The sequence below is a fragment of the Theobroma umbraticum genome, unplaced genomic scaffold, assembly GCF_002168275.2.
Source record: "Theobroma umbraticum cultivar Fairchild unplaced genomic scaffold, ASM216827v3 scaffold_44.0, whole genome shotgun sequence".
Taxonomy (NCBI): domain Eukaryota; kingdom Viridiplantae; phylum Streptophyta; class Magnoliopsida; order Malvales; family Malvaceae; genus Theobroma; species Theobroma umbraticum.
Window position 1 is genome coordinate 5,492,826 of NW_018397255.1, and position 23,118 is coordinate 5,515,943.

The window sequence follows — 23,118 nt, forward strand, 5'->3', positions numbered from 1 at the left end:
ACTATAATTCCAAACAATGCCACCTAAAGGTCGGCTTAGCATTTCCCTTTCATTCACATTCCTTGTTGTTCATGCCATAAACAATTATCCTTCATCAAACCGACGTTCTATTGTTTCATCAATCATCATTACTATGTCACCTTGCAACTACCGGAGCACCGCTTCCCCAAAAGCAGCTGAGACCTTGTAGCAGTTATGGGGTGCGTTCAGGGCAAGTACACTTCGACCTACTCACCGCCTCAGGGACTAGAGAAGCTGAAACAAGAACATGGTTACGTTAGGAGAGGGAATGAAGTGCGGAGATTGTCAGGGAAAAGTAGTAATAGAATTATGGTGGCTAGACGTGAAGGGAAAGATAAAAATGTTGGTATGGTTAATGGGGCTGATGGAGGTGGCGAAAAGGCGGTTACTAGGGAAGGGGAGATGGCTAGGAATAATGGTGCTAATGGAAATGTTTCGCAAAGAAATGTGTCAAACAAGATCGGAGGTGATGAGCTTGTTGATGGGTGGCCTAAGTGGCTGGTTGATAATATTCCTAGAGAGGTTTTGGCTGGTTTGGTTCCAAGGAGTGCTGATGCCTATGACAAACTTGCCAAGGTATGTATTTAATGTTTTCCGGGATAGGGATGATTAAATTGTTAGAATTCTGTATTCTTTTCGGATTCTTTCTCCACCTGGTCAGCCAACCTTCATGAAACTGGATGTGTTATAAATGGACAGCTATCTAATCACTTCTGCAGGTGGGGCAAGGAACCTATAGCAATGTGTACAAAGCTCGAGACAGGGACACCGGAAAGATTGTCGCTTTGAAGAAGGTCCGTTTCAACACTTCAGAGCCTGAGAGTGTCAAATTTATGGCAAGAGAGATTATGATACTGCAGAAGCTAAATCATCCGAATATAATCAGCCTTGAAGGGCTAGCCACTTCAAGGATGCAGTACAGTCTTTATCTGGTTTTCGATTTCATGCAGTCAGACTTAACCAAAGTTATCTCCCGTCCAGGCGAGAGGCTCACTGAACCCAAGGTTGGAATCTCTCTAACTGCTTTTAAAGCTCCAAATTTCATCAGATGAGCTGAGCATTGACAAATTTTGCATTTCCATATAAGTTTGGAGTGGCTGTAACTGAACCAATCAGAAAAAATTGTGAGAAAAGATCAAAGAAAAAAATGGGAAGTAATATATGTCAAAAGATCTATAAGCATACATCGATTGGATTTAATTAATTGCTTATATATGGCTTTCTTGTTAGGAAATTAATAGTGTCTTTAGATAGTACATATAATTATCAAAGTGTGTGGGTGGATTTTGTTGTTATAATTTTTGTGTTTCCCATGCAGATCAAGTGTTATATGCAACAGCTGCTTTCAGGTCTCCAGCATTGTCATGAAAGAGGAATCTTGCACCGAGACATTAAGGGTTCCAACCTGTTGATTGACAGGAATGGGGTGCTAAAAATTGCAGATTTTGGCCTTTCCAATTCTTTTATTCCTAAACCAAAACGCCCCCTTACTAGCCGGGTTGTAACACTTTGGTACAGAGCTCCAGAGCTACTATTAGGTTCTACAGACTATGGTGTTGGGATTGATCTCTGGAGTGCAGGATGCCTGTTAGCTGAGATGTTTGTTGGAAGGCCAATTATGCCTGGGAGGACAGAGGTAAACCTTCATATGCACCACTTATGCTTTAGAATTTAGAGATTGGTTAAAAAGTTTAAACACCAATGAAGGAATAAATTATTAATATGAATGCATGTGGACAGCCAAGAAAAAATCAATTTTTATTCTTATATAGTTATAGACATTAGTAGTACTTTGCACAAATGCATTATCTGAAACGGAAAACAGAAACAGCATAATAATAACAGTGATGGATTAATAGACACCTCTAGTCATAGCATATCATAGTTGTACAATCTAATTTCTCTTTGTTGCTTCTGTACTCATTATAAACCTGAAAAAAAAAATGGAAAATGTAGAAAGATGGATGTACGAGAGGAACTGGGGACGCAACAACAGCCGAATTTATAAATTAACTGTCATGCATTTTTAATGGTTCCTTGGTCCTCACATATTCTTTTTCTGGTTAGGGTACAAATGTGATGATCTTATTGCTGACAGGTTATTCAGTCTATTAAGCCTCTTGTGCATTCAGGTTGAGCAGCTTCATCGAATTTTTAAGCTTTGTGGCTCACCCTCAGAGGACTATTGGAAAAAGATGAAGCTACCAGCAAGCTTCCGGCCTCCGCAGCATTACAAGCCTGGATATCAAGAAGCATTTGGAGACTTCCCTGGTACTTCATTTGGTCTCCTGACAGTGCTTCTTGCTCTGGACCCATTACATCGTGGCACTGCTGCTTCTGCTCTTCAAAGTGAAGTAAGTTGAAACAGCAGAACTTTCTACATAGTTGTTTATAATCTGGTATGACTGCTTCTTAGTCTTTTTGTCTGAACAATTCTCTGGTACTGAAAAGGGCTTTAGGAGTTTACTTCAATGTTTTTGCTGCTGAGCTAAACAACTCCTAGAAACCAAAGGAGGATTATGAATTGCAACAATCTGCACAAGTTTTCCATGCTTCAGCTAAGAATAAAATTTTTTTGCTAGATGGACAACTTGATGCTCAGTTAATCATATAAAAGCGTTAAGCGTGGATAGATTAAAATAACAAAAATTATTGCTATCCTCAAATATTCACTTACTTTTTCAAACTTGAAGGTTGCAAATTCTTCGCCCTGAGTGCTAACTTAATTACTTAATTTGGCATGGGCTATTTTCTGAACTGATGTATCAGCATGGTTGTCACAGAAAAGTATAGAAGAAAGTATTTCGTAATGGATTTATTGTCGTTCATTCTTGTAAACAGACTTAATTGACTTCTCAGTGAAAGATCATGGTACATTTTTTTGTCCTTGAGTATGTTATCAAGTTTTAAAATCAATCATTAAAAGTTGCTCTCTACTAGTACTAGTTGCTTAGCTTCCATAGTTCACTTTCACTGCATTCATTTCCTTCTTGGCAGACTTCTTCTTCTCGTTCTTCTCTTCCTTTAGCACCTCTACCTACTTCAGCCTTAGGTATTACAGCTGTGTTACTATACCGTCAGTTATTCTTCTGCTTTCTTCTTCTTTCTTCCTCTTTTTGCTTAGTTGCAACAACCTTCAGCCTTAGGTTCACGCAATAGCTGTTAGTTTTATCTATTCATCAGCTAATTTGGCATCATTTATTAAATGTTTAAGGCTTATTTTGCTTGGAATTTCTGCTCCTGAAGTCTATGAGATTTCAAACTTTGAATGAGCAGGAGGCTAAATGAAGACTCAAAAACAGAAGTTGGCAGGGGAAGGCAAATTGTAAATTGTACTATTGTAACTTCGATTGCTGGGACATGAACAATAAAAATCAGAAAAAAAAATCACAAAAATGGTGTTTCTGAAAATTCTATATGTTTATCTTGTAATAATTTCAGCTGAAAATTTCCTAACCTGCTGCTTCCTGTTATCCTTATTGTTTGCAGTTCTTCTCTACAAGTCCATTGGCATGTGACCTTTCTGGTCTACCAGTAATATACAAAGAGGAGGATGAGCCATATAAAACCAAAAATCGGAAGAAGTATGTTAGTGTTTGAATATGAGGATTTCCTTTCTAAACATTCTAAGAAGTTCTATGTTATGATATTGACTTACTGCTTAATTATGCTTTGATGGCCGAGACAGAGTAGTGGAGAGGAGAACTTAGAATTAATGCAACATTTTGCAGAACATGCCATTGAATTGAACCAGAAAGGGGAAGAGAATAAAAATACATGCACTATTATTCACTTGGATGAAAAATGTTCTCTGTGCACTTTTATATATTATCTATCTATGCTTATACTTATAATTTTAACTAGATAATAGAGTTAGCTTTACTTTCTGATTGATGCATACAATGAAAGCCATAAAGAGGAAAGAGGGAGTGGGAGGATTTCTTTGCTCATTACCTGTTGGAAATTCTTTTCTTTCCTAATATGACATTGAATCCTTTGTTTGTTCCATGGAAATAGAGAAGATGAAACAATGCCAAAATTATTTGAACATATGTAGATTCAAAAGCGAAAGAGAATTACACACTGTGCTGAATTCCTTGGAATGCTTGGACACTGAACAGGGATATTAACTGATTGTCACTTGTTCTTATTGAAGGCGCATAACTTCGAAAGCAACGCAATCTTCTAGAAAGAAACATGGAGGTCATGAGACAAAGGACCTAATGAGAGAACCAAAGAAAGATGATACTGAATCTTCCAGAGAGGTAAAAGATTGCTCTTTCATTTTTGTTCCACTCCTTCAAATGGCGGAATGAAAATGTCTTTTCTTTTGACTTTAGCAGGAGAAGCCAAATGTGTATGAAGCATGTACTAGTGCAAGCAGCACTTCTTCTAGTGTGAAGCCAATCAAGGATGAAGAGAACCTACGTCGATCGCTTTCTCCTATTCTGCGTTCCAAGTCAGAAATAGGTCCGAGGACTGATGGTCATCCTAATGCTACTCAGAACATTCAGAATTTCACTCTTTTGCAAGCTTCTATAACAGATATCATGAACAACAAACTTGGCAACCCTCAATACCGCAGGTCTATCTCTACATTGGATTCCCGAACACTTGATCCAGGGAAGATATCAAAACTCTTTGGTGTGGAATAAAGAGTAGGTGATGGGATATGATCTTCTACTTACCTCAAATTATTATGTAATATGAGTTACTAACTTGTTCAGCTTTATGCCTGAATTTTTCCTACATGATTTGTGTTATACATAAATAAATGTTGTTGTCTATTCTTATAACGAAAGAAAAGTTATTGCAATTACCTACCATTTATTTAGAAATATTTATATCTATTTAAACCCAATAATAAATATTTGATGTTAGTGTATTGTTTTTGAGTTGTCTAGTTGCTAATATGACAATGCACCATATATAGGCTTTTCTATGCATGAGTTAAGCAAGTTTTTGTGGGTGCAAAACAAAATTACAGAGGAATTTTGATTCAGGGATTGAGATGTGAGGAGATATGAGAAATTACATATAGAATTATGATCTATTGCAAGGTATGCGAACTTGAAACAGAACAAACTCTGCAAAACAAATTTCTGAAGAATCTCAGCTTGAAAATAAACAACTGTGGTTGAGATCAAACAAAGGAAGAATGCAAATGCACAGATTGACAGTGAATGCCAAGATGAGTTACATTTGTTTTGAAGTGAAGCTTAACTGCTGCTACAAGGGAATTCCCATCATAGTGACTATCACCAATTCTTTCTTTCTTTTCTTTTCTTTTTTTTTTTTTGTTTGTAGTTCTTCACCAAGAACTCTCTTGGACTTAAACATGTTCTTCCAATCTTGTCTGTTAATCGTATATATTCCAGAAGTTTGTTCGGGACAGAAACAGTTGTCATGATCACTATGACGGGAAGCTGATATCATATGTACTTAATCATATGACTGTATAAGATCAAATTTTATTATTAGTTCTAGTAGAAAAAGTTAATCCCTGAGTGGAGAGTTTGCATACTCCTGGCAAATTACTGTTGGAACGACTTGTGCATGCTTCTGTCAAGTCAAAGATTAATCACTTTAGTCTTTCTGCACTTTCCTGATCTACAGAATCAAGTGATGAATAAGACTATTGACTACTCATATGTCGGTTGCCATGAAAGGATGCTGCAAGGCTATCAGCTTTGGTCTTGATGTTTTTCTAGTGAACCTTTAAAAAAATTATAAATTGCTTGCCCCCTCCCTCCCCAAACAAAAGGAAGAAAAAAAGCCTGCTTGCAACAATTTTACAGCACACCTAAGCACACAACACTGAGAGTTAACTTCAATATAAGCAACCCCTTGATATATATATATATATATATATATATATGTTACAATAAGGAGAAGGCTGAACAAGGTGGTATGAGAGCTTAGCTCAGGCTGAACATGAAAAGTTCATGCAAAAATCTCAAGTTCTATTTCAGAACTCATACAAGTCACCAACGAACTTGGTCTTGATCCACTTAAAGCTATTGCGCAGAGATGATTTAAGCTTACCTTCCAGACTATACATATTATAAGATGCCACCCTCTTCCTTCTCTTGAGCTCCGGGTTGCCAGAAGTGGCCAAGACATCCGCCTTGCTTCTCGAAACAGGACCATTGAAACTGTATGATTTGGTCCGGTCCTCGATGCCTCGCCGAACCTCTGAGTACCCTGAAAAAGATTTGCTCTTCTCCATGGTGAAGTGAAGGGAGATCTATTAGGAAAGCACCAGGCGACCCTCTCTTCCATTTTATAGGAACTAGTAAAATATCATGCACAACATCCATAGTACATGTTAGTGCGGTCTGCATGGGCATTGGAGTGGCACGAACAATAGAATCATCTAGATTCTTTGCACCGTAAGTGATTTTGCTAAGGGGCTGTTGATTGGACGAAAAAACATATATATCACCACCTCATCCAATTAAGTTAAGGATTAAATTTTAAAATTTTTAATTTGTAGATATTAAGTTTAAATTAAGTTTATGATTTAAGTAGTTATTATTCATGTTTCTCTAAATATGACGAGACTTATTATAGGTTATAATGAAAGTAAATAAAATGCTTTAATGTGATACCAAAATAGATCTAATTTAAATTCAATTTATATTAAATATCTTAAAAAAACAAAATAACAAACAGTGACAAAACACTTTAAAAGAAGTAAATAAAATATTTTAATTTTACAACGAGCATATAAAAGATCTTCAAGAGTCTATAACATAAATATTGCAAATCTCATCAAATTAATTTTTTTTAAAAATAATAATAATATTGTGACAAGATTCTAGCATTGGGATACGAATTAGGCATAAAACATGAAATTTGAACGAAACAACTTCTGAAATTATTTTTTAAATGCTTATAGTTACGGGATTAGGAGACAAAATGTGATTGGAGATGGTGGCAAGAACTGCTCAACAAAAGGTGAGATGAGACATGCCACCAGTTCCTTCTCGGATACAACTTGAGGCAGTGGTGGGGACGATAGGGACGATAGGGACTCAACCATTTGAGTTGGTGGGATTAGATCAGCGGAACACCCCCACCATATCCAATCATAAGTCGTGGGCGGCGGAGCCAGCAAGGTCCAAAACTCCCAATAGAATATACCATGCAATAATTGCTACTTACCTTTTTTATTTCAGTGGCAAAACGGGAAATTTATGAACACCGGCCATTAAATGTTAACACAATACTAATGCGATACAAAATTGAAGGAATTTAAATTTTGTATAAGTATTCGTGTCGTAATCATGCTAATTCATTTATGACAAAATGCATGTATATTTTATACAAAGTAATGCGTCTAATTCATATATAACATATTTATATGTTTAATTAGTTATATTAACCTATTATCTCACATTACTCAAAATATCTAACTTATTTAAATTTATTATTAGATTATTAATTTAGACTTTAAAAAAGTAAATTTAAATCTTATTTTTAAAAAAAAAATCATATACCAATCAATAAATCAAATACTAAAATACAATTTATTATTTATACCTAAATTAATCAAATTTAAATAAATTAATTTTATCATATCTACATTGAATAATATAATCCTAATAATAAACATGTTATATTCATATCAAGAACTTTTGACATGATTAATTAATCACTTTGTTTTCATCTCAACCAATTTATCTTTTACATCCTTACCTTTTTCTTTCATACAACAAGATTTTGACCCATTAACATGTACTGCCAGCCCTAAATCTAAAGCATAACCTGCTCATTACTCTCCAACCAGGGGTCAGTGCCACTCCCACTTTGATTGCTACGGCAGCCCTCTCTCCTCATCCCCCACTCAAAAGTAAAACAAAAAGTAAGGAAAGAGGAGGCAAGAAATTAGAACGAAGCATAACAATATAAGAAAATGATACTAAAATATTTATTGTTGCCCATAACTGAAAGTAGACTGAGAAGTTTACTATAATTAATGTATGAAGAAATCAGCACCATCCTCAATATCATCAGTTTTGATGCTTCCGCTCTGAGCCATGAGGATTCTACACACTCTCTTCGAACAAACCTCGCCCAATCTTTTGTCTTTACCAAGTAACCCTTCTATCACCAAGTCCTTAAGCAAAAATTCCTTTTCATGAACCTGTTATTACAATACAATAGCAAAACAAGTCTTAACTTGACTAATAGTCCTGACATTGGAGTTAACAAATGTTATACTCCACTTGGTAGGAAGAAAGGAAATGAAGAGAGGATATAAGGTGAGGAAATAGAACTGTCTTCTGTCCTTTCATTTGGTTGAAGATACAACAACTAAGGCAACAAGTTGAACTGAAAGGTTGAAATTAGTAACATTCTTTTTCCCAAATAGAATTTAACACATTTCCAATTCCATCGACATTTCACACAAGGGTTTCCTTTGTCCAATACTTTCTAATTCACTCATCATTACCATTCAAATTTGTAGGACCCTAATCATTTATTTTGAAACCTGCACATGTTAATGGCAACGATGAGTGTATTGGAAAGCAATGGAGGAGAGTCAAACCCTTCAAAGGAATGCCAATCCTCACAACTCTTTCACATGATAAATATATTCTTCACAGCATGATTTTGGGAAAAAAAAAAACTAAATCTGTGAAATCCCTCATATCCACCCTTCCTACCAGTCAAATGTAAGTTTATTTCTGTTTACAGTTTCCCCTTCCACCCTTCTCTTCCCTTCCACTTGGTGGTAGAAAAGAGTGCAAGTTAAAGCATTAATTGTCCCATCATATTAATTATGCCCTTGAGATAGCTTGGACTTACCGATTTTGTAGGGTCCATGTAAACACGCAAAAGAGATTTCATGGTAGGATACTCTCTCCATATGGCAAGAGCAAATCGAGGCTGGACCTTTGGGATGGCTAGCAAAGCTTTTAACCTGGATGTGAAAAGCAAAATCAGCAATAGTACGTAATGCACCCACAGAAAAAAGTAGTTGCATTAAATGCAGATTTAAAGCAGATTATAATTGCAGAAAATATTGTACTATGAAGAAGCACATTTTGTTATGCCATCAGTACCAATAATTCAATTTAAACACTTTGTTCGTTAAACAACCCGGTGAGTATCTGATGTTTTCTAAACCAAATAACAAACGAGAGTAAATTCATAGTATTTCATTTCTGAACAAATAAAACATCACATCACCAGAATGTAAACAAGATAAAAACCTAATTGGTAAAAACCAAAGTTCTAAAATTTATCCCCTCCATTAAAGCTGTAAAAATGTTACATTACTCTATTAAACCAAGTTTTCTTTTCTCCAAGATGGACAGCTAAGGAAGAAAATAGAAACATATCAAGCACACAAGTGTTTGAGATTTTACTCACCACAAGTTCCCTTTTATTATATTCTTGTCAATACAGTCCTTAGGAATAATGGATCCATTAGCACTTACACAGAGTCGCGTTAACTTCTTTCTGCAAAATATATAAATAAATCAATAAAGTAGATTCAGAAGATTGCTGAGTGAAGGTATCGATAATATTTGAACAGACTAGGACATTTAAAATAAATAAATAAATATAGAGCTTGCCAATTTTACAAAAGAGGCCACTGAATTTTTTTTAACCACAAACAGATAATGTAGATGTAATTCTGAAAAATTATAGTCTACGAAATGTAATTATTAATTAAAAAACTTTTACTTAGAATAATATTTAAAACTACTTCCAACCATCTAAGAAGAGTGAGGAATTCTTCTTTTGGTTTCCAACATGAACTCAAATTTACAACATAACAGCAGCTGCCATATGAGATGCTAGCAAGGAAACATATCCCTCTGAGTAATTGGCATGTCTCCAAACATTCTCATCATTCTGAGTGCGTAAAATGTTAATCATTGGATATAGTAAAAAGCAACCAAAAGTGAGGACATAAGTAAAGTTTTGTTGCAATGGAAAAGTTATAAACCAGATTAACCTTGACTCGCCATACCAATTATGTCCTTATTCTGCAATAATACAACTACTGCAAGTAGAAGAAGGGCCTCACTTTTTTCCTCAATAGCAGATTACTTCAATCAAATATATTTTAGCAACCTAGGGAGTAAAAAAAAAGGCCAAATATGGAGCTTTGTCAGCTGTCAACCAGTGGGGAGCTATAATGCTGGCAAGAGACAATCACTTGGGGTAATATTCAGTTCCATATTGCAATCAGAATAAAGGAAACTAATTCAGCAAGCTCAAGGAAAGCATTGTGGCCCTGATGCCTTCAATTTCCATCAGTCAAGGGGCAACAGGATTAATATTAGAGATTAATCATTAATAAGTCATAAATTTTAAATGTTAAAGGTCCTACTCCTAAATGTCAATTAATCTAGAGAACTTTCATTTTGATCTTCAAGGTCCATTAAATGACAAGAACAGGTAACTATTTTTATCCTTCCTTCTAACGAGATAATTCTCTCATTGGTGCAATTTTATCAGCACATTATGCATCTTCCTGTATATAAAGGGATATAAAGCACCAGGTCTCATTGTAATCTGTTTGGACTGTGGGCTACGCATACCATGCCTATAAAAGTGCTTGCATAATGTTTAGTTATTGGATGTTGGATTAAAAATCCCACTACTGAAATGATAATTTTAAGCATTTTGGGCACAAAAGTTATACGCTAATTATATGGCCAATTTGACTCATGAAGAACATTCCATCAGACATGCTTCAAGATAGAATGATACAAATATTGAGATGGTATAAGATGGCAAAATGTAGCAGTTTCTTCGAAAATGACATAGACCAGTACATTACAACATTGATAACTAGGCCTAAAAAAATACTGCATTAAAAATAAAGGATTGGATCACAAATACTGTATTACTAAACCAAAATTTTAGTTATTTTCTGAACGAGATGTGTAAGTTATCCCACTGAAAGTGATAGGAACTAGTGCAACTACTTGATGAATACAATTTACGGTAACCACCAAGCATGGTACATGTCAATTACCTGGCAACCAGCACATATTATGCACTTCAGGAATTACTTCACAAACAGAAAGTACTTCACTATATTCACATTATGTAATAAGAGCATGCGGAAGGCAAAATTAATCATGCAACAGATCATATAAGACTTTTTAAATCACCTACTTAACAAGGCCAAAACCCCCATTAGGTGAACACAAGACAATATTGTCTCTATGCTACAATTGAACTTGAATTATTTACACTGAAATTTATTGAAAAATATTGACTGGTACCTAAATCGGCAAGAGGCTAGACTGCATGTCAAACCAACAATATGTTCAGCCAGTTCAGCTTCATCTGCACATTGCCTAGAGTGTATTCTAGCATAACAAGCAGTCAGCTTTGCCAGCACCTATAAAACAAATTTTCAGACACAAAATGAGAAAAATATGTTTTCTTAAAAAACAAAAGCTAAAACAAGATTATTAGTTATAATTCAGTGCCTATGTAGTTAGTAGTTTAACCTCCTCAACTGGTGGACGACTCCAACCGCTGTCATTTGCAGGGCTCTTGTATTGTTCATTTTCCCTAAAACATTGCCAAGATCCATATTCAATTTCATCACAATATCACACCATCATGAAGTAAATGCCAACAAACAACAGTAAATCACTTCATTATCAATTATAAGCAGCAAAAGATAAACAAAAACGTTGAAAAATATATGGAAGTACTGCATCCCTGTGATTACTGGTATAAATTGACAAAACTATTTGATTATATAACATAAATAATGGAATGGAAGCTCATAAGGATAACCATGAATCACTTCTTTATGGATTATAAGCAGCAAAAGATAACACAAAAATGCTGAAACATATATGGAGGTACTACATCCCTATGACTGTCCGTATAAATTGACAAAACTATTTGATTATATGATATAAATAATGAAATGGAAGCTCACAAGGATAACTGCATATACATTTAATAAAAAAATTATAGGAGAATTTATATATATAATTTTCTATAAAGTTTATGAATATTTCCTAGGTCCATATGGTTTCACCCAATCTAGAATTTTAATGTGTTTTTCTCTACCAACAAAAATATTTATCAAGAGAGCATAAATGATATCATGCAATTTATTCATAACCTCATCTTTAAAGCAAAAGAAAATGCTACTTTCCTTCAAAGAAATGGTGCAACTTTGCAAGTAATATTGTAACAATAGGGGAAGGGGGGAAAAGGAAAGATAAAATAATGCAAATGGGAAATAGCTAATAACAAGAACCACAACGCAATACAATCGCCTTCTAGCAAAAGGCATGAATGCATAGTCAAACATACAAGAGAGAGGAATTATAGAACTATCTAAAACAAAAAAAGGTTGAACATCTATATTAAGGTAAAGTTCAGCAACCCTCACCTTTTATTAACATATGCCCTTAATCTATTTGTCAGATAGCAAACTGTATAAGATGGGTATTTGCTTCGCACTCTAGAAACATGATCCAGAAGTGTGTCATTAGTTACTAGATCACAAAACTCTGCAGCCTCAAATACAATTAATACATATTGAATCTCTAGTCCTTCAGGAGAAAGCTGCAAAAAGAAAAGCAGACAATCTATGTCAAGAAACAGTAAGCAAAGCTATGTGCAAATGATGCAGAAGCATTCCAGAACTTATTTAAATTACTTGTCTTTATACGTTCTTCTATTTTCACAGTTTTACTTTGGTAATTATGTTTTTATTTTATCAAGTAGTGAAATGAATAGCATGTGAACTTTTAATGATTTTAAATGGCAAGGATTATATTGGGTTTATATGTATCTAACAGTGAGGATTAAAAGCTGCTGTAACCCTGGTATAAATGGTCTTTAGACACATTAGGCAGCCATATTATATTGGAATATTTTCTGTTAGAGGTTCAACAACCCTAAACCCTAGTTATCTTGTTCCTACTTTAACTGTACATCAACTTTAGCATCTGTCTGATTTGCCTTCACTGTTTTGTTTTGTTTTTTTTTTTATCAGAATATAAAATTGACATAGGAACAAGATATCTAGGGTTTGGGGCTCTAGAACCTCTAACAGAAATATTCCAATATAATATGGCAGCCTAATGTGCCCAAAAGACTATTTACACTAAGGTTACAGCAGCTTTCAATCCTAGCTCTTGGATTGACATAAACCCAATCTAATCCTAGCCATTCAAACTCATGAAAATATCAACATGCTAAGCACATGACAACTTAAAATATTAAAAAAATAATTACTCAAGTAAAACAGTAAAAATAAAAGAACATATCAAGACAACTCATTTATATAAGTTCTGGAATGCTCCTGCATCCAATTGAAAGGTATAAAGAGCATAACTTCCTAATTGACAATTCGATCTATTTAGAAAGTCGGTTGTCAAGGAACTATTTTTGCCTGAAGTTATCAGTAACATAAATAGCAATGCAACTTTCATACACTGAAGTATAATCTAAAGCATGTTTTTGCACCTTAGAAGAACTAAACCTAACCAACTATTGAGACACATTTTGCAGTCCAAGTCAGCCAGAAAGGTTTAGGGAAGATTTAACCTGTCTAAAGTTATAAAAGGTGAGCCTAGATGGCATGGCTAGATGATCTACACTACACAAAGCCAAGTGTCCCATGCTACTAAACAGTAACCATCACCATATCAAAATATTAACCAAAACTTTGAAGTAAATAAATGGGGAAAAAGAAGCAGAGCTGATATAAAAGATCAGCATGACTCTGAGGCCATGGATGGTCAATACTTAATACAATATAATATGTTCTGCATAACATGAAGCATCAACTCAAACCCACCAGGGTGAAGATGAATCAAAACCTAAGCATATAGAATTATAAAATTCACTTAATCTGAGCCACTAGCATAAAATTCCAAAATTGCATCATAGCCAGAGATTCGGATGAAGGGTATTTAAGGCATACATATGAGTGTAAAGTACAACATGAAAGATTGTTCAGATTATCAAGAATTTGCAGAACTGCATCCCAACTATTACCTGTGAAATATGTTCAGGAACTGTCATGGTCCATACAATTGATTTTTCAATTGGATTTGATGTTACACGATATGTAAGGCCTTTTTCGGCAAACCTTGAAAGCAAATGTCCTACATAGCAAAGCTAGAGAACTTCTCAGCATATAGCCAGATCAGAAAAGTAAATGCATAAGTAAAATATTAGCATGAATAATCCAAGGACATCAACAATGCCCTTACCTCCTATTGACCCCAGTTCAACCACCTTAGTGTCAATTTCAGCTACAATAGATTTTAGTGCACACTTTCCTTTTTCCCATTTCTGCCTTTCTTTCTGCAATTTTTTGAACTCTGCAGCTTCAGCTTTCAGAGCCGCTTTTTGCAACTTCTCTTGCTGCATGATGGGTTTTAATCAGTCTCTTATGCAACACAAAAAAAGAATAAGAAGCTAACAAAAATATGTAGAACATCGAAAAACTACTAGCCTCTTTCTTTAGCTTCTTCTCTTCCAACATACGAATTCGTTCCTCCTCTTTCTTTAGCTTTTTCTCTTCCAACATATGAATTCGTTCCTCCTTTGTCATCTTCCTTTTTATTGTTTCTCCATCTGTACTACTGTTCTTATCACAATTGGCTTTAGTTTTTCTTTTCTGCTTTAGTGCATTAGCCATCTGCTCCATGCTAAAGTTTTCTTTGTCTTGATCATCATATACCTGGTCCAATGTCATCAAACTATCTATTAATACAGCAGTTGGCAGTACCTCAAACTATACATTTCTCTCAAGCTTTGCAAAATCTTGATAAACTTATAAAGTTTAACAGATGAGCAAGTATCTTCAAAGTTAGGTCTGTCTTTAAGCAAGTATGCATGAGAAAGGGAGGTTCATAATCTCTTCTCGACATGAAATCAAGAAACAAAATAAAAGATGATCAACAATTTAACCATGCTACTCATACAAGAAAAACTAAGATATGTTGACATGAACCACCTTGAAATAAGTAACTTTGGGCAGAGCACCAGCTTCCCCAATATTCTCACAAGGAAAGAGAAAGACCCTAATTCACCATTGGTCCCTCCTACCCCCCACGATAAAATAGAACATCAATGTTCCAAGTTTCTAGCAGGCTCACTACATCACATCATTCACTGCTCCAAAAATCTGAACAAAAAAGGGCATACTAATAATTGCAGCTGATTCTAAGTCCAACCGAATTTGCTCAAAGGAGTCACAGGTTTACAAATGTCCAACTCATCAATTAAGAAAAGAAAAAGAAGCTATATCTCTTTCATCCTAGAAAATAAAAATAGTATATTTTCCTAATGCTTAAGGTGTTGTAAGTGTCTACATGTATTTCTCATGTGTGCTTTTTTTTTTTAAAGAAGATATATGTTCAACTATATTAAGTGTTTAAAACATCTATCAGTACATTTACTTATCAATTCAAATACATGTTTAACCTAATGTCTATATTCCTTTTGGCTATGGTTAGACAATTAGGAAACAACAAAAGGGCAACCTATCTCAGAAGCTGAATAATGCACCATTCTATAATCATACCCAAGGAGGAAGTAGCGGATCAGCATTGTCTTGTGTGTAAATTGGCTGAGAAGCACTGTCTTCCTCGCACATTTTGATTAGATTAGGACTCCCTGGTAAACATACTTCCTGTAACTTCAATTGATATAATAGAAAACAGATTCCAAACTGCTGGATATGCTTCCTTTTGCATTTTTCAAAATCATAGCAAGGTTTCAAGAATCAGACAATAACACATAAAACATATGAAAATACAACATCAACAAACCTAGATGAGATTCATAATCAACAAATCTAGAACGCCATTCTAACTCCTCAGACTCATCAATGCAAAAACCCTTTGATCCATTATCCTGTTCATTGTCACTTCTAGAACTGCTTTCTGACTCATTATCCGATTCCAAACATATCAATCTGCTTATTCCTGTTAGGTAAGGAAACAAACCCAGAAAGTTAAAAGTTAAGCAAAAGGATAAACAATGGCGACCCATTAGACTTTATTTTTAACAAACCAAAAAACTTTGAACAAAAACAAAGACAGAAAAAAGGGAATGAATTGCCAGTGACTCTGAAATGACTTCAGATAGCAAAACCAATAAGAAAAACAAAAAAAGAACTAAAAAAGGAACAAAAAAGCATTACACCAAAAATTAATTTATCCACAAACTGCTAATAGAATGACCTCTTTTAACCGAAATAACAAGCAGTGGAAATTAAATTTTTCATAATTCGAATTTTTAGTTCCATTTGGTTGTAACTTTGCTACTTGCTTTTTGCTTCTAGAAGCAAAAATTAATAATAAAAAAAAACGTCTGAATGCATATAACATTTTTGAATGATTAAATATTTAATATTTCTTAACAAAATACATTATTTTACTTTCATAGGAATCAATAAGCTGATGGGTGCAGAAACGGGATGAAGCCAACAACATTTGCCTCCTCACCTGTACTGGGTTTTGTGAACTCTCAAAAAGTAGTTACTAGGCAGCAGTTGGTTGAAGAATTTGGGTGGTTTTATGGTTTTATTTTGTTGAACATGTTGAATGGAATTTGGGGAGATATGTTCAAATGCATGCAGGTTATATTTTAGCTATTTACTCATTTTTAATCAAACATGGTTTTCCTTTTACCATTCGCTTTTGCATTTTTATCAGATTATCAGTCAAAATAAACCAAATTTACCACACACACTCAAAATCTATCTGACAACCAAAATTGAATAATTTTCATTTAAAATGAAAATGAAAATAAATAATGAGGTCCTGAAAAAAAACAACCCTAACATTAAACCACAATTCTAAAAGGGAAAGGAACGGACCACAGAGCTTGTTACCTTCAAGTTGAGGATCCGAAACCCTAACCGAAGGGCCGGCATCGGAGGACCTGACGATCGAAGGCTCGGACATCGGAGTCTCGGCCACGAAGGAAGGAGTGGAAACGGAGACGATGGCGGGGCCCAACGAGGGTTTTTGCGGGGTAGGGTAATCGTCTAGGACCAGAACTGGAGGGTATGGATGGTGCGGCTCGGTTCTAGGCCTCTTGGAGATGGACGGGAGTGGGGTGTTTGGGTCGTCTTCATCGGATAGGATAATTGGATCCGACATTGAAGCTACCGTACTCTCCAAAAGTGGACTCTGAAAAACAAGGCGATTTGGGGGTGTTTTGTAGTTCCTCTCTTCGAATAAGCGCGGGATTGTTGTAGAGGGAAAGTTGTGTTTGGCAATGGGGATTGAGTTATTTCTTGGTTGGTTTAGTTAGAACTTCGGGCTCTACGAAAAAAGCTCATCCCAAGTTTCAAAAGTAATCTCTAGATCCTGTATTTTGGGCCCAAATTTATTTTTTTTTTGGGTTTGGGTTAATTTCTTAAATTATAAGATATAGTGTCACAATCTTTCTAAGTTTAGATCATAATTTTATATAAATTTATTAATATTTAAAATAAATAATTTATTAAAAAATATATATTTTATTTGACATATAAGTCCAATCATTATTGTTAATGTTTTTTATGACATGCAATTTTTTTGAATAATTTAATCTTCAATAATTTAAAAAATTACCACACTACATAAATTATTTTTTTTATTTTTAAAATTTTATTCTCTCCAATTAAAAAAAAAAATCTCTCTACTCTACCTCTCGCCTACTAGTCATCCCACGGCTAGATTTAATCACAGAATACCAGATCCAACCAAATCTCTTTATAAAAATGTCAATAAAAAGGGAGTGTGACCTCAAATCACACTCTCCTTCCCCTAAAGGAGTATCAAGGTCAAGGAGCTTGATTTGGGAGAGTGCACCCAGATCGTGCTTCCCTTAGGAAGATCTAGTCAAAATTATCATTCCAAGGCCAAATCTAGTCACGGGTTGGTTGCCCAACATAAGAGAACATCATAAACTGGCTTAAAAGAAAGAAAAACAGTGAAAGGAAAAAAATATTTTAGATATTTTATATTTTCTCGTAACGTCGTTTACACGTTTAAGATGATCTATACTTTTCAAATGCTAACAAACACATGTAAAATTATAATTAAAACTTAGAAACTTGAGGTATTTTATTTTAAATTATATTACTTTTATTTTTCACTATTTCAGAAAGTAAATGATAAAAGTTTTGTTTTCATACAATTAAAAAAATTAAATTTTTTATTTATTTGCATAACATAATATAATAATTTTATTTTTATATGTAATACATATTATATTTTTTATACCTAAATAAAAAAAAATTAACTTAAATTATGTACCATTGCACAAACAAATGTATATAGGATAGTCCGTGTGAAGGGGCCTGATAGTTGCTAAGAAAAATAACAACTAAGTAAAGTTTTCTAAGACATTTAGAATACTTTTTATGTTTAAGTTTTCTTTACTTATTGATTGTTTTACTTGCACAATAAATAAACTTAGTTTTTAGGATATTAATTTTTATAACATTTACTTTACTTGTATTCTAAGAAAATCTAGGATTAGAATATATCTTTATTTAATTTACTTACATTACAAATAAATTTAGAATGTATTATTTCTATAAATAATTCTTTTATGTTTGATCATAAAATTGAACAAGACTTTTCGTAGTTTCATTATTTTGAACATGTTTTCCTTGATTTCATTCTCTATGAATAGGGCTCCCTGATTTCATTTTTCATTTGAATAGAATTTTTTTAATTTCATTCTTTTGAGATATTTTATTTTTCAATAAAAATTTTAAATTAAGTAATAAAAAGTAATTTTCCTCTCTCCTATCATTTTTTTTCGATTTCAAGATTTCAGCCTTACATTTCAAAACAAAGTTTTAAGTTCAAATCATTAAATATCTACTTTGAATTGTATTTTTCTTATTTTATATATGATTTTACTTTGCAATACTTGTTTTAGTATTTGTAACTTTTTAGAAGGTAAAAGCTAAGTAATAAAATATAGACTAAATATTTAATTTGGGTCAAAATTTTTGAGTTTTTGTCAATTTTGGGTCAAATATTTCAATTACAAAATTAACAATTAAACATTTTCGATCATTTACAATTAAGAAGCATGTAAGATATATATATATATATATATATATATATATATATATATATGATGTGGGCGATGATTTAGAAGGGTAAGATAAAAAATGGTAGTTTTGTCAAAAAGTGTTTTTTATCAAATTAAAATGGTTCAAATTATAATATGACGTGTATTAATTTTTTCATTATATCGCATAACAGCTAAATTTTTTAATATAGCATGTAACAATTAAAATCTTTAATATAACATGTAATAACTATATTTTTCAACATTATATGTAATAATTAATTTTTTAACATAGTGTATAATAACTAATTTTTTAACATGACGTGTAATAATTAAATTTTTAACATGACATACAACAATTAGATTTTCAATGTGATTTTTTTTTTGTGTTTAGCCTTTAATTATTACAATTGAAATATTTTACCCTTAATTGAAAAAATGTCTAAATATTTAATCTCAATTTGAACATTTAGCCTAAAAAATATAATGAAGATTAACAAACAGCCAAATGAAACCTTAGCTTAGTTAAGTTGTTTGATCCAAAATTCCCATTTTGAAGCATTTTCATTTATCCTTGAATGAAGAATCACTTGCAATTTTTTATTTAAATATTTTTAATTATACGTTCTGAAAAGCTTTTTGCTTGTCAAAAAAGAAAAGTAAACTAATGGAAAGATAATTTAATAGGAAAAATTGTCTGTTTCAAGATAAAGTATTGTCCATTCGAATTTTATCATAAATTTTTACAATATTATTATCGAGTGAGTTAGATAATTCTTAATATATAATTTAGTGTTAAAGTTATTTAATTTTATAAATAAAACAGGAAGACTTTTGGAACCTCTTGCCTTGTTAATAGATTTATTTACAAGTCAACTTGCTCGTCAGGCCTCCAAGCTTAACTCGACTCAAATTGAGTCTTGAACATGATTGTTTACCTTGGAACTCAATTGAAGATATTATTATATTAATAAAAATATTATTTATTTAAATATCATTTTAAAAAATTAAAATATTAATATAAAAATATTTGAATAAAAATTTTATTTAAATTATACATTAAACGTAAATCCAAATTTAAATTTTAAAAATATCAATTGAGTTTGAACTCTACTATTCAGACCTCTTCTCATGGATAAAATTAATTTCTAATCAAATTGCAATATGCGGGAAGGGCAAAATAAAAGAATAAAAAAAAAGTTTATACATGTAATTGTGTAAGCTAGCCAATCGAGCTTTGATTCGATCGTATTTGAAAGAAAATAAAATTTATTAACAGAATTTACTATATAAATTTGAGTCATTATATTTTTATTTATCAAAAAAAAGTTGAGTAAATAAAAAAATTTCTTCATAAAATTAGAAAAAAAAAATTAGTTGACTGAATTTTAATAGATTTTCCCTTGAAGCAAATGAAGAATGAGTTGTTGGATGGACATTTATGGATGCAATGTGGGACTTATTGTCAAATGTCCCGTGACAGAAGGGAAAGCCAGAGCCCAGTTCCGGCCTTTGGTTACTTGCCTTTGTCCACCGCCCAACCCTTACACTTTTCCCTAGCACACGTGACCCTGTGCCCTTACACTTTTTCCTTTGTCTCAATACTCCCAATTTCACTACCATTAACATCTTAATTATGCCTCCATTTTCCTATTGAAAATCCAAGACTAGTCCAGTATAAAAGCATACTAATAAAAAAGCATTAATCAAACCAAATATGATGAATGTTCCCTCATAAACGTAACGTAAGCTATCAAATAATTGAATTGTGATTGCTACCGAGCTTTGGTACCACAGTTTTAATATGAAAATCATAAAAGAAAGAATACTTTACAAATGCAAGGAAAGCGTGTCACCAGGGTGGTGCACGTGATGGACCATGGGTCTCCTACAGTTTTGGCTCATGCCAGACCACAACATAAATGGAACAATCACCTGTTCTAAAGGATTCTTTCCAGGTCAATTTTTATGTGATTTTTCTGTCTATTCATGCCTGCTTTGGCATGCCAGCCCCTCATGGTCGATGGCTGCAAGAGTTTCGATCCGATACGGGTCATGCCGACGAGGGGTGTGGACCTGACTAGGGTGTAGGGAGAAGGGAATTTGGTTAGGACTGAGACATGGTCACATTCCTCCCGTCTAGTTATATCTTGGGGTTGTCATGGTTTAGGGCACAAGGTAGCCCCATTCACATTAATATTGTCTCCTTTGACATACCAACCCCTTTGATATGAAGCATCGCTTGTTTAATCACTGCCTGGACCGCAGGGCTTTAATCTCTGCACTGTTTTGACTTGGGTGCACCAACAATACAAAAATTGGGTTGTTTTTTTTCCTTTCAAGTCAACTATGGGAAAAGCCATATATGTTAAGATCTTATCAATAATCGTAATAATTCTACTTCTGATTTTCCTTTGATTGTTCCATGATTGAAAGTTTTAATGCTTTTTGGTATCAAATATACGCGGAATCACATACACCGCACATAAACCTTAACCGATTAATAATCCAATTTTGTTTCTTGATATTGGATCATTAACCAGTAAATATTCTTATTTATACTCACACATATAAAAAAGTTGTCATGTCTATTTTTACAAAAGGCCATTTATTTATAAATCAATACTATTTTTCATAATTTATGCCTAAAAAAATTTGGGGGAAAAGTCAAATTAAATTAGAATAATTTTTCCTCTTTTAGTGATTTATATTTCCTTCAATCATGCCGTGGAGTTGCTATTGAGTGTGGATCAATGCGTCATCAATAGCCAAATAAAAGATACATGTTTTTATTAAAATATGATATCTCATAAATCTTATTTGATTATTTGGATTGGATGATTATATTAATCATTAGACGATAACATTTCAAATCTATTAAATTATTAATTTTTTTAATCATATATTAAAATTATATCTTTTTTATCTATTGTTAATTGCTTTTAAATTGATTGATTAACGGGATATTAAATTTACGTCTTTATGAGTTTAGATGAGAAAATTTTGAATAAATTAAGTTTAAATTGAAGGTTTAATAAATTGAAAGTGGTAGGTTTGTTGCAGCATTCGAGGGCCCTCAAGTTACAGGAGAAAAGCAACGCTGCTTCAAAGGGTTTTGGCGCTCAAGGTTGGTGGCTCTGTTCACCCTGAGCTGGCTAAATTGGCGTTGTTAGACACCGGACATGGAGAGACACGTGGGCTCAAAAGGATAGGCTTAACCAGTATAGACCAGAGCCATCACTTCCATTTACCAATCACTCAAGCTACTAATAATGTTCAAATAATTCCATGAAAGAAGGATTCTGGCTAATGGCTTGTCAGAATCTAATTCATCAGAATCCAAAGGATTAGTTAAAGAATTTATGCAACCACAGCCGTCGGGAGATGTACACAGAATTTAATTGCAGAACAGAGTGGAAGGATTTACGAAACTCTGTTTCATTATGAGAATAAAGCCTGAGAATAACATGGACTTAAATCAAAGTGCCGTTTGTTCTTGGAAAGCATATTCTTCAAAGGGTCCTGGTGAGTTTTTATCTTTATTCTGTTATGTTAAAGGCCTGTATTCCTCTGCTTTAAAATGTCTCTATCTCGAGGCCTTAGTTTAGCCGTATGAATCATGTTTAGTGTATGTTCATTTTGAGGACAAGGAGGACCCTTCACTTGATAATTCTCAGCGCCCTTCACGTGATTTTTCGTACATGAAATTGTCGATCACCCTGTCTGAAAATGATTGTAGCCCCACCTGGTGTCGGACTTCTCCCTCCATGAATTAATGAATTGTTTTTTCGCATGATTAATTAACAAAAATCAAGATCTAATCACTAAACAGTTCTACTGTGATTCAGAAACAGGACGTAACACTGGCCACCAATGTATATTTTTCTCCAAGGATCTTCTTATCTTTTCATGTTATATTTGTGCATGAACATTGGCAATTGCTATGTTTGTGCTTTGTTAGTTGTTACTAAAACTTGCTAGTCCTTAGCAATGCAGGACCATAAGTGTTTGCACTTAGGTGTATAGGAAATTAGGTCCACATATCCGCTCTGC

At 33.5% G+C, this 23,118-nt stretch overlaps 2 protein-coding genes across 3 annotated transcripts; one reads left to right on the forward strand and one right to left on the reverse strand.

Annotated features, from left to right (window-relative positions):
* The first annotated feature begins 195 nt into the window (after positions 1-195).
* Positions 196-4,676, forward strand: LOC110408796 (putative serine/threonine-protein kinase At1g54610). Of its 2 annotated transcripts, none has more exons than XM_021417883.1 (7): positions 196-597; positions 741-1,025; positions 1,340-1,657; positions 2,154-2,375; positions 3,511-3,605; positions 4,178-4,286; positions 4,365-4,676. In XM_021417883.1, the coding sequence occupies exons 1-7, from the start codon at positions 196-198 to the stop codon at positions 4,674-4,676; spliced, it is 1,743 nt and encodes a 580-aa protein (XP_021273558.1). The 2 variants fall into 2 exon arrangements, with proteins under 2 accessions (XP_021273558.1, XP_089638514.1); XM_089782388.1 differs by having other exon boundaries at positions 4,368-4,676.
* A 2,964-nt stretch (positions 4,677-7,640) lies between these two features.
* EME1B (essential meiotic endonuclease 1B) lies at positions 7,641-17,249 on the reverse strand. Its single transcript, XM_021419500.2, has 12 exons — positions 16,880-17,249; positions 15,813-15,968; positions 15,566-15,657; positions 14,492-14,719; positions 14,247-14,400; positions 14,029-14,138; positions 12,413-12,588; positions 11,508-11,571; positions 11,277-11,395; positions 9,403-9,492; positions 8,836-8,950; positions 7,641-8,170 (listed from the first exon to the last, which is right to left on the reverse strand). Exons 1-12 carry the CDS (start codon positions 17,148-17,150, stop codon positions 8,000-8,002), a joined length of 1,746 nt encoding a protein of 581 aa, XP_021275175.1. The 5' UTR covers positions 17,151-17,249; the 3' UTR covers positions 7,641-7,999.
* Positions 17,250-23,118: the final 5,869 nt, after the last annotated feature.

Coding starts and splice junctions, on each gene's coding strand:
- LOC110408796 (XM_021417883.1), top strand. CDS start 196: ATGGGGTGCGTTCAGGGCAAGTACACTTCGACCTACTCACCGCCTCAG. Junction 598..740: donor CCTATGACAAACTTGCCAAG/GTATGTATTTAA, acceptor TCACTTCTGCAG/GTGGGGCAAGGAACCTATAG. Junction 4,287..4,364: donor ATACTGAATCTTCCAGAGAG/GTAAAAGATTGC, acceptor TGACTTTAGCAG/GAGAAGCCAAATGTGTATGA.
- EME1B (XM_021419500.2), bottom strand. CDS start 17,150: ATGTCGGATCCAATTATCCTATCCGATGAAGACGACCCAAACACCCCA. Junction 8,951..9,402: donor ATAATAAAAGGGAACTTGTG/GTGAGTAAAATC, acceptor TTTCACATCCAG/GTTAAAAGCTTTGCTAGCCA. Junction 8,171..8,835: donor ACATGGACCCTACAAAATCG/GTAAGTCCAAGC, acceptor TTGTAATAACAG/GTTCATGAAAAGGAATTTTT.